The sequence below is a fragment of the Panthera uncia genome (assembly GCF_023721935.1).
Source record: "Panthera uncia isolate 11264 chromosome C1 unlocalized genomic scaffold, Puncia_PCG_1.0 HiC_scaffold_4, whole genome shotgun sequence".
NCBI lineage: Eukaryota > Metazoa > Chordata > Mammalia > Carnivora > Felidae > Panthera > Panthera uncia.
In genome coordinates, this window is record NW_026057585.1 from 104160399 (window position 1) to 104171438 (window position 11040).

At 64.6% G+C, this 11040-nt stretch overlaps 1 protein-coding gene across 1 annotated transcript; it reads left to right on the forward strand.

Annotated features, from left to right (window-relative positions):
• Positions 1-3658: 3658 nt before the first annotated feature.
• Positions 3659-8045, forward strand: MXRA8 (matrix remodeling associated 8). The gene is made up of 10 exons (XM_049618303.1): positions 3659-3880; positions 5061-5084; positions 5173-5478; positions 5574-5675; positions 5756-6226; positions 6391-6549; positions 6708-6747; positions 6845-6921; positions 7035-7115; positions 7270-8045. Exons 1-10 carry the CDS (start codon positions 3832-3834, stop codon positions 7293-7295), a joined length of 1335 nt encoding a protein of 444 aa, XP_049474260.1. The 5' UTR covers positions 3659-3831; the 3' UTR covers positions 7296-8045.
• The last annotated feature ends 2995 nt before the right edge of the window (positions 8046-11040 follow it).

Below are 11040 nucleotides of genomic sequence, written 5' to 3' on the forward strand. Positions count from 1 at the left end.
GACAGCACCCCACTAACGATGCCACGCCAGGAAACCGCTGATCGGGGGGCTGACCGTGACTAGTAAAATCTGTGGTCCCGGTCGCTTGACATTTTCTCGGGACAAAAGCGTTGGCTGGTCCCTGAAGCAAGGTTTCTGTATTTCCATAGTTTGTCTGTATTTTCAGATCACGGTGTCTCGATGCCTGGACGATGTCCCGGCCCCGTCTCGACGGGCCATCCGGCCCACGGTCCTCACGAGAAGGCAGCTCACGGTCTGTTCCTCGGGGTCACCGGCTCTCCTGAGGGACGCCCAGGCTGTACGAGTCTACTGCCTCCCTCGTGGCGTGAGACGTGACCGTGTGGCAAACCGCTGCGCCTCGGGGGGAGGGACCAGCACACGTGCAAGCGGCCCCTCCCCGGAGCTGGTCAGAACCGGCAGAGGCTGGCTGCGGCGCTGGGAGAGCTCGTGTCGCTCACACGTGGACGCAGCTCCCGAGCAGCCTTGGGGTCTGCCCGCACCATCCCTGCGGCCAGCGGCCAGTCCCAGACCGGACACCAGTCGCTCTTCCTTGTGAAACTTGTGCCTCGTGCTGCCGTAGGCCCCGCCCCCGCCCTGTGCCGGGAGCCCGCTGCCTTGGCCGTCCAGTGCTGTGCCGCGCACGGCCACAGGTTAGCAGCGTGGCATGGGAGACTCGTCACACAGCTCCCATGGCCCACACGCCCGGACACGTGGCTTCTGGGCCCTCGGCGTCCTCCCCGGCGCTCATTCCGGGGGCGCCGCGGGACTGAGGTCCATTTTCTTCTCGGCTAGTTGCCTGGGGGCAGCCCCGCGGTCCCTTCCAAGGGCCCTTTCACGCGACAGCCGCCGTGATGGCGACCGGCAGACAGTGACATCCCAGCATGTCGTCACGGGGGTGCAAAGGACTCTTCCAGCCTTGTCGCCGCTCCTGCCCACAATGAGGGAGACAGGACACGGGGGGGACCGAACCTTACAGCTCGGCACACCACCTGGCCCCAGCCGGGCTGTTTTCCTTGTGTGTTCACGTCAATCCCCCCAGCCCTGAGCCGTCTGGACCACACCCACCTCGCTTAGACCCTGCGGGCCCCCCCATGAGAGCCAGACTGCAGCCCTCACGGACCTCCCTGTGCGAGGCTCTGCTCTCTCCCCTGGGAGGTGGTTCCCCAGGCGCCGCCCGCCCGGAAGGACATTTACCTGTGCGTGTCCCTCCATCAGAGGCCATCCCGGCCAGTCCCACGGAGGAAGACCCTGCCCCGTTTTCGTCTCCAGACAGCATTTCTCCCAGAGATGAAAACAACCTTATTTGTCAGTGGGAGGACCTGCCGTCCGTCTGCCTCCCTCCAGCAACTCGCAGTGCCCTGGCACACAGTAGGCGCTCAGCAAATATTTGTTGCGTGACATTATTGGTGGGTGTGAGCACGTGTCTCTGTGTCTGGTTGCGGCTGGTGGCGGCTCTGAGTGCCTGTGGTTTCTCCTCCCAGTGAGCCGGGCCGCCTGGAATGTCTGAGTCCTCGGGAGGAAGAGGCAGAAGCTGAGTCTGTCAGGCCGAGTGACTGACCCCGGCCTCGTCCAGCCACGCCTCCGAGGAGAGGGGCGGTGGGTCTGGGCCTCCGGGCTGGCTGGGGGATTGGCCAGAGTTCAGGGTGGGACCAAGGTGATGTCCGTGGGTTTGTTTTGTCCTGGTCGGTTCCCTTCCCGAGGGAAAACGGAGTGCGGGCGACGCCGGGAAATGAGCAACCCACAGGCACTTGTGAAGGAGCGGGAGGCCTCAAGCCTCTGCCGGGGGAGGGGCACGTGGCCTGCTGGCTCTCTGCTCTCATCTGTGGCTATTTCCTGCCAAGGGCGGGGGTGGAGGGGTGGGCAGCGGCCCTTTGCCGCTGACTTTGGTTTTGCTGGCCTCAAGCAGAGAGGGCAGGGAAAGGGGTTTGCAGCCCTCCGCTGCCTCTGTCCCTTCTTGCCCAGGGTGCGTGGGGGGTCAGCTTCCCCCCGGGGGCGGCCCCCTCAGACTTCTGCACTTGGGCCGAGCTGAGGGCTGAGTCCAGACCTCGAGGGCCCCGCTGGACCTCAGTGTGCAGGGCCTGAGGCCAGGGAACCTGTTGGGAACAGGAGGGCGCCCACCGGCTCCCGGCTCAGGGCTGGAGCTGCCCCCTACCCCCTTGTCCCCTCCCAGACAGAGGGACCAGCCCTGGGCCATTTCTGTCTCCCTCCAGCACTGCCTGGACATCTTCCCTCCGTGGGGGAGAGGCAGCCCGGCAGACAGAGGCGGGAATGGGGGACAGAGATGGAGAGACATGGGCGGGGCCCAGAGAAGGGAGGTCACCAGCTAATATAAACCAGTTAAAAAAACAGGAGGAGAGGCCAGGCCTCAAGGCTAGCCAGGCGGGCTTGTTTTTCCAGAATGAAAGGCCCAGGGAGGGGCTGGGGCCAGGATAAGCTCTGATTCCAGTTTGGAAAAGGGGCTCCAACCCCCCGGGGGCCTGGGTCTTGCTGAGGAAATGGGTTCATTAGGTCTGGGTTGGGGGGGCCCTCTTCACACCCTCGTGGCTGGTCCCCCTTGTCGTGGCCCTCACTCCCTCCGTGGCAGTGGCAGTCTCCCCAGCTGACCTGGAGCCTAAGAGTCTGGTTGGGCTGGGTTTCTTGCTACTCTGAGGACTTGGGGACCAGGACAGGGTTCAAGGGTGAGATGCCAGCCACCAGGAACTGATGCCCGTGACCATAATTCTATTCAAATGGGCAGTCTAAAAAATGCACTGTGGAGTTTTTGCGGTTGTTTGGATTTTTTCTTCCTTTTTTTCTCTTTTTGAGGTTTGCTTAACTAGAAAGAGTGGGTTTGGTACACAGTGTGTGCTCTGTTATTTTGCATTTGTTTACGTGACTTGGTAATTTTTCCCAGAGCTTCAAATTTGTGCTTTCCGGGGGGCAGGCTCCCAGTACCCGCCCCCCCCCCCCCCCCGGGCAAGGAGGAGGTGCTCCAGGGAGTATCTTACCCAGGGTTTGGTTTCAGGGACACCAAGGTCTGCCCTTGATGGTGGGCAGATGGGGGGGCAGGGGTGTCCAGGCCAGGGGGGAGGGGCTGCTCAAACGCTGGGCGCTCAGTGCTCAGGGTCCCCACCCTCATGCCCTGGCAGGCTCCTCTGGGTGGTAGAGATGACTGAGGAAGAGCAGGGCCCACTGTGCTGTCCTGAAGCTCCTGGGCTGGTGTTCCTGTTCTCTTATGTGAATATGTGCAGCGCCCCCTCCCCCCAGGAGGCTAAGGGGAAGAGCTGTAGGTCTGGCAGCTGGGGCTCCTTGGGGGTCCCCAAGCCCCAGGATGCCTGGAATGCCACAGCAGGCACGGAGGGGACGGCCAGGCTGTCCACGTAGGGGAACCCCCTGGGCCAGGGTCCTCCTACAGAGGTGGAAGGGAGGTGAAGCACGCCCCAGAACCCCAGCTCTGCAGCAGCCCCAGAAGGGCCTCTTATGTCACAGCCGCCCCCACAGCATTAGGGCCATGCCCTCAGCCCTCCTGCCCCTCTAAGGGCTGGGCTACTGCCCCCCCCCCCCCATCCTCCCAGGGCCTGAGCCATCCCCAGGCCGGATGGCTGCTCAGATTCCCCTCACCTTGTCGGACACAGTGACCATGCTCCTACCCCTCCCCACCAGGCCAGACCAGGATTCGGGGAAGACTAGGGGCCAGCTAGAGCCAGAGGGGGCGGTCTGCAGACTGTCGACCCGGCCCAGGGCTCCGTGATGTCATGGCGGGTGCTAAGGAGGGGGAGGGGGCCGGGCTGTTTTTCTGGAGAGTTGGAGCAGAAGTGAGACAAAGCCAGGCAGGCGGGCCAGGCGGGCGCCATGGAGCTGCGGTCTCAAGTCCTGCTCTGGGAACTGTTGCTTCTGCAGAGTGAGTGCGGGGTGGGTGAGGGTCCGGGGTGGGAGCACAGGCGGGTCTTCGGGAGTTTCCATTCTGGGCAAAGCCTCCAGTCCGAGCTTGAGTGCAGAGGGGTGGGACACTCCCACCCTGCCGGGAAGGGGCTGGTCTGGGGGGCCTCGAGGGAGAAGCTCGCCAGGATAAGGGCCCCCCCCAGGACCCGGGAGGGTGTGAGGATTTATGTTGGATCTCCACCAGAACTTTCCCTCACACGGATTAGGGAGCCAGAGGCTGAGGTGGTGGGCGCCTCTCGCTGGGGTCCCTCCTGCACCCCACTCTTCCAGGAAGCTCCTCAGGTCTGCACTTCTCCCAGTGGCCAGAAAAGGAGTAGGTTGGGGATTTAGGGGGCCTGGGAGTGGTGCGGCTCACAGGGTCTGTTCCAGACTCCCCCTGGCTCCCAGGCCCCCTGAGCCCGCCTCCTGGGCTGGCCTGCTGACCCGGCACATTCCTCCTGGTCCCGGGCGCTCAGCCCATCTCTGGAGCAGGAACTTGCTGGTGGGGTGCGGACGGTCCAGCCGCTCGTGCTTTGGACCTCTGCCCTTCGGAAAGGCTGAGGGGGCTCCGACCCTGAGAACTGGGTGCGGGGCAGGGCTCCCAGCTGTCTGAGAACCCTTGAGGGCTCGTGTGGCATGGCCCTCAGCAGGTGCACCTACCACGTGGGATATGAACGTGCAGGAGCCCCTTCCCCCCCCCAAACCAGCTTGGGTATCAGGCTTTGGTGCTCTGGGGGCCTTGCTGCAGTGATGGTGACAGTGGCCACCATTCCTGAGGAGGGCTGTTGGTCACACACACACACACACACACACACACACGCACACTCCAGAGCCGGCCCCACCGTCCAGCCCCAGAAGGGCAAGTGCTGTGCCACAGCCCAGGGAGGTGGCTGTGAGGACTGGGGGGGGGGGGGGGAGGGGTGCCTCCCTCATGCGGGGCTAAAGGAGACCCCCCTCCGCCCACTTGGCCTGGCCCTCCTGACTTTATCCCCACCTGTGAGGCAGGTGTTCATTAACACCCACCTGGCAGGGACTATAGAGGGACGCAGGGATCCAAGTGTGACGGCCCTGGGCCGGGTGGATGACGGGTGGATGACGGGGGCGTGTAAAGGTTCAGGTTGCGCTCCCCCTCCCCCAGTGTGACTCTCCTCTTCTTCTAGGCTCCGCTGTGCTTCTGTCCTCAGGTTAGTGACCACCCCCTCCCTCGTGCCAGACCCACCCTATACCATCCCCTCGGGTCCTTCCCTCCCCCTGACTCCTCCTCCCCACCAGTGCCCTCAGGGCCCGCGCCAGCCGCCAGCTCCGTGGTGTCCGAGTCCACCGTGAGCTGGGCGGCCGGCGCCCTGGCGGTGCTGCGCTGCCAGAGCCCGAGAATGGTGTGGACCCAGGACCGGCTGCACGACCGCCAGCGCGTGGTCCACTGGGACCTCAGCGGCGGCCCGGGCGGCGGCCCGGCCCGCCGGCTCGTAGACATGTACTCCGCGGGCGAGCAGCGCGTGTACGAGCCGCGCGACCGCGGCCGCCTCCTGCTGCCGCTCTCCGCCTTCCACGACGGCAATTTCTCGCTGCTCATCCGCGGTAAGGAGCCTGGGGCGCGCGGCGGGGGCCGCAGGGGCCGCGGGGGCGCGGGCCGGCCGCGCACCCCACCGCTGGGTTTTCTCTCGGGTCCGCAGGGGTGGAGGAGGCCGACGAGGGGCTGTACACCTGCAACCTGCACCACCATTACTGCCACCTGTACGAGACCCTGGCCATACGCCTCCAGGTCACGGACAACCGTGAGTGCGCCCGCCCCCGCCCGCGCCCCCCGCCGGCCCCCTCCCCGCCCGCGCGCGCTGACCCGCACCTGCACCCCCAGCCCGGGCGGCCGGCGCGCACTGGGACGGCGAGAAGGAGGTGCTGGTGGTGGAGCGCGGCGCGCCCGCGCTGCTGACCTGCGTGAACCGGGCGCACGTGTGGACCGACCGGCACCTGGAGGAGGCGCAGCAGGTGGTGCACTGGGACCGGCAGCCGCCCGGGGTGCCGCACGACCGCGCCGACCGCCTGCTGGACCTGTACGCCTCGGGTGAGCGCCGCGCCTACGCGCCGCCCTTCCTGCGCGACCGCGTGGCGGTGGGGGCGGACGCCTTCGCGCGCGGCGACTTCTCGCTGCGCATCGAGCCGCTGGAGCCCGCCGACGAGGGCACCTACTCCTGCCACCTGCACCACCACTACTGCGGCCTGCACGAGCGCCGCATCTTCCACCTGACGGTCACCGAGCCGGTCGCTGAGCCGCCCCCGCGGGACTCGCCGGGCAACGGTTCCAGCCACAGCGGTGCCCCTGGCCCAGGTGCCGCGTGGCCCCCCCCCCCCCCCACCCCCGGGCCCTGCCCCCCCCCGCCCCCCCCACCGTGGGCCGCGGCCGGCTGTCCCTTCCCGGGACCCGGACCCGGTGCACGCTCGGCGGGTCGTGCCGCGCGCTCCCTGACGCCTTCCCCGTACGGCCCCGTGCAGATCCCACGCTGGTGCGCGGCCGCAGCGTCATCAACGTCATCGTCCCCGAGGGCCGGGCCCACTTCTTCCAGCAGCTGGGCTACGTGCTGGCCACGCTGCTCCTCTTCATTCTGCTGTTCATCGCCGTCATCCTGGCCACCCGCCAGCGCCGCCGCGGAGGTGAGCTGGGGCTCTCCGGAGCAGGGGTGAGGCCAGAGCCAGCAAGCCTTTCCCGACCAGAAGCGGGATGTGGGGTGGGCGGGGATGGGAAGGCCCCTCAGGGCCTAGGGAGCTGGGGACGGGGCGAGACGGCACCCAACTCGAGTCTCCCTCCCCAGGCTACGAATACTCGGACAAGAAGTCAGGGAAGCCAAAGGGGTGAGTGTCCCCTCCAGGCTCTCCTGGGGACCAGAACCCCTCCACCCCCCTCCACCCCACCGCCTGCTCTAACCACCCACCACCCTCGCACCTCCAGGAAGGATGTGAACATGGCAGAGTTTGCCGTGACCACAGGAGACCAGGCTCTTTACAGGAGTGAGGATATCCAACTAGGTGAGGGGGGCCCCAGAACCAAGACAGACTGTGGCTCCAGGCCTGGGCTAGGGGAAGCACAGCCCCGCGGGGGGCGGGGCGAGGAGGCTCAGCCTGCTCTTTGCCTACACCAGATTACAAAAACAACATCCTGAAGGAGAGGGCTGAGCTGGCCCACAGCCCACTGCCCGCCAAGTACATTGACTTGGACAAAGGTGAGTGGCTAGGAGGGCGGGGCTGGTACCTCACCTCACCCACGCTCACTAGCCAACCCCCCCCCCCCCGGCGGGGGGGGGGGGCAGGAGTCCCTGGGCGGTCCTGCTGGATGTCTGCCTTGTGTTTACCCCACCTGTCCCCCTTGGCTTCCAGAGTTCAGGAAGGAGTACTGCAAATAAGGTGACCCTGGGCTCCTGGCTGGGCCAGTAGCCCTGCCGACTCCCGACTCCCGTCTTGGAGGATGACCTCCTGACCCTCACGTGGCTCACCCTACACCCTTCAGCGGCTGGTCCCGCTGTTCTGGAACTTGGCCTCGACCGGCACAGAGCAAGGCTGCCTCTGGACTCCTCTCCCAGGAGCAGCAGGGGGGCTCTCTGGGACTCTGCTCCATGCAGCAGCCCTCAGGTGCCTACTGGCTCCCACACCCACTGGTGGTCCTGCCCCCCCCTCCCCAGGCACAGCCCAGACCCCACCGATGTTCACCGACCCTTTGGGCTCTCCTGGCCTCCGGCGCTGTGGGCTGGGGCTCGGTGCTCAGATCAGCCTCAGGACTAGCACCCCCACCCCTCCTTCACCCCTTTTAGGGGGACCCTAAGGCTGGATCTGAGGATTGCACACTCCAGGCCCCAGGCTAATTCCCCTCTGCTCTGTGTTGGGGTACTTGGGGCTGCGCAGGGGCCCCTTCTCTGCCTTCCGCCCAAATTGCCTTGACAGTCACTGGGCTCCGTGTGACTTTTGACCCTGACCCCACTCCCACAGCCCCTCCCTGGGCTGGAGTCTGGGGCTGGGACCTCCTTCGGCCTGTTTTGGCTGAGGACAGGGGAAGGGTAAAGATGGTTCTAGAGTGGCTTGTGTTGCCACTCCCAACACCCCACGTTTGCTCCTCCTAGGAAACTGCCATCATCACAATAAAGACCACATGATTTTTAGACTCGGCCCGGGTATGCATGCCTCTGTGGCTCCTGCTTTATGTCCCGGGGGCAGAGTCTGGGCTTTGGGAACCTCAAAATGCTTTCCTTCATCTGAAGCCCTGCTGTCACTGCCCATTTCTTTGAGTGGAAGGTCTGAGTCCAGGTACCCTGGGAAGAGCCACATCAAGGTCAATCCTATGGCACTATTCCTGGTCGGTCGTGAAGGAATTTCAGCTCTCTTCTGAGGGTTTATTTGGACACGGAGGAGGAGAGCCAGGATGCGCTCAGAGGACAGCCCTCTGAGAAAGCAGATGCCAAAATGGGATTCGATGTGTGAGGGTAAAGAGGGGGGAAGCAGGAGTGGGCACCAAAGGTAGGACACTTGTGAGGGGGAGGGGAGGGGGCTGCAGGAGGAAGAAGACTGTGTTTCTCCAAACATGCCCCCCTCCTCTAAAACCCCCCCAGGGCAGCAAGGGCTGGAAACCGGAGGTGGTGTGTCAGTAACAAGCAGCTTAGGGCGCCCGGGTGGCTCAGTAGGTTAAGCATCTGACTTTGGCTCAGGTCATGATCTCATGGTTTGTGAGTTTGGGCCCCACCTCGGGTGAGCACGAGCCCCGCTTCTCTCTGCCCCTTGTGGGATTCTCTCTCTCTCCTCACTCACTTGCGCACGCGCTCTCTCCTAAATAAAAATGTGCAGTTTATGACTGTCGACATTAGGGTGCACAAGCCACCCACATGGAGTCCGCAGGTAACTTGGCATCTGAGCTCCCACTCTGGGGACGTGAACACCCCAGGGCTACTTTGGGGAAGGCACAGTTTCAGTACACTCACACGAAGGAAGTCAAAAGATTTGTTACTTCCAGATCCTAGAACAGCGGTGCAGTGAGCAGGGGGAGGGCAGTTCTCTATCCCAGATCAGGAGAGAGCAGAAGAGAGACTGCAGGGTGCCATACGCCCCTTACTTATAACGTGGCTGGGGCAGGGGTCACTAATTTTTTGTAGGCTCGATTCTGAACGGCCAGTTTAAAAGGCGCCTAGGGAAACACGAGGCAGGAGTTTGTGGTGGACACCCTAAGCTTGGGTTCTTAGCTAAATGTCTGGACTCAGTGTGAGCAGGCTTGTCTTGCTGGAAATGCCTAGACAGCACCTCAGAATGGCTGTTTTCTCACCACACAGCTGCAAGGGTCCCACAGTGGCAAAGGCAGGGAGCGAGGCTGGGCCAAGGGGCTGTGGCTTGCTTGATAATGGGCCTCCCTCTCAGCCTAGTGACCCCTAGCTCCACAGTAGCTGCACTGCTCTGACCACGGACTCACCCCTCCTTGCTGTGCGCCAGCCTGACCACATCAGAATCCACTCTGGAATTGTCTCTAGCCTCCAGCTACCAGTGTCCTATGACTTGGGCAGTCTGGTGAGAAAGAAAGGCTTGGGGGGGCCAAAGCGCGGATGGGGCGTCAGACCCCCTGCATGTACGTGACCAGCAGTCATTTATATCCGGCCTGCGGGATGCTGGGCCACTGGTGAGCTCTCGGGTGGGGACTATCTTCCTCCTTCCCTAGAAACCCAGCAGAGAGCCATGGGAGACCCTTCATCCAAGGCCATACTGCGCAGTATCCTCAGATTACCTCTGGGGAAACGGAGCCCCAAGGGGAGAAAGCACAGGCTTTGTTAAGTGGAGGTCAACCTCACAGATCCCTGCCCGCTCTCCCTGTCAGAGCGCAGGGGAATGGAGGTCAGCACCCTTGGCCCAGGCTGACCCAGGGGTGGTCCCCAGCCTGGGCTCAGGGACTTACCTTCTTCAGTCTGGCCCCGCCAGTCAGTGGTGGACTGATGGGCTTTCTCCTGTGCTGGTCCACCCTCCAAGGACAGCCATGACTAGGCAGATGGCAGAACCCAAGCTCCAGCCAGCTTCAGGGGGAGTGCTGGGGACACACCAGGAGGGGCATCCCCCTCAACATCACTCTTGGGTTCTGTCCTGGGGACTATCCTGTTCCTCACTCTGGCCAATGTGGGACTCCCTCTAGTGGCCTCAAGTTGTCCTCCTGGGACGGAGGCGGGGCGGGGGGGGGGGGAAGGCGCGGGAGATCCTTTACCTCCAGTGGGAGCAGCGTGTGGTTGTACCCTCCACAACCCAAGAGGCACTGCTCTGAGTCTCCCGTGGTTCACAGAGGACCCCAGGCTGGTTGGATCCACAGATGCAGGGGTGGGGATCGGGGAATCTCTTCACCTGCTACCAGAAGCACCTTGCCTGGGTACCTCTATGCACACGCGCGAGTGCACCGCTGCCCACGCTGACCTCCGCTGACCTCCGCTGTTGCCGTCAGCAGCACATACACGTGTTCACGCGAGCACTCCCGCCTTCACGCCAGCACCTGCATGCACTTGGCCCGTGTTTCTCAGGGCCTCCGTGGGACCCGGCAGAGGGCGCGAGAGCCCGGAGTGGGCGCGGGGGCGCAGAGACCGGGCTGTCTTCGGCTCACGGCCCGGCCCGAAGTATCCTCAGCTTCCCGTGGTGCCCGCCGATATGATTTTGAGCACCTGAGGACCCTGGGAGACCTCGCGAGGGGGCGGAGGACCCGAACCCCGGCCCAGCCACACTTCTGTGTTCCGCAGTGGACCCAGGGAGCCCTGGCCAGGGGCTTGGCGTTGCCTGGGGCGGGGTCTCCTTTCTGACAGCTGGGTTGCACGTCGAGGGTCCCCAGCCGCCTCCCTCCGGGGGACGCCCCCCTGTCCGCTCACGGACCGAGACCCTAGGCCCAGCGTGGGGTGAGACCCGAGCACATTGTGGACGTCCTCTCGTGCCGGGCCAGGGACCCGTGGCCCACGACAGCCGCGAGGGCGGCGCGCCGGCGCTACCACCTCCGCCCCGCCACTGCCCACGCGCGTGCGCTCCGCCCTCCCGCCCTTCCGCGCGTGCGCAGCCCTGCCCCGCCCCGCGCCGCGGGCGGCCGGGTGACGTCAGGCCCCGCCCGCTCTCGGGCGCCCCCCGGCGGGCGCGCTCAGCCCGGGGCCGGCG

Coding starts and splice junctions, on each gene's coding strand:
- MXRA8 (XM_049618303.1), top strand. CDS start 3,832: ATGGAGCTGCGGTCTCAAGTCCTGCTCTGGGAACTGTTGCTTCTGCAG. Junction 5,085..5,172: donor CGCTGTGCTTCTGTCCTCAG/GTTAGTGACCAC, acceptor CCTCCCCACCAG/TGCCCTCAGGGCCCGCGCCA. Junction 7,116..7,269: donor GTACATTGACTTGGACAAAG/GTGAGTGGCTAG, acceptor CTTGGCTTCCAG/AGTTCAGGAAGGAGTACTGC.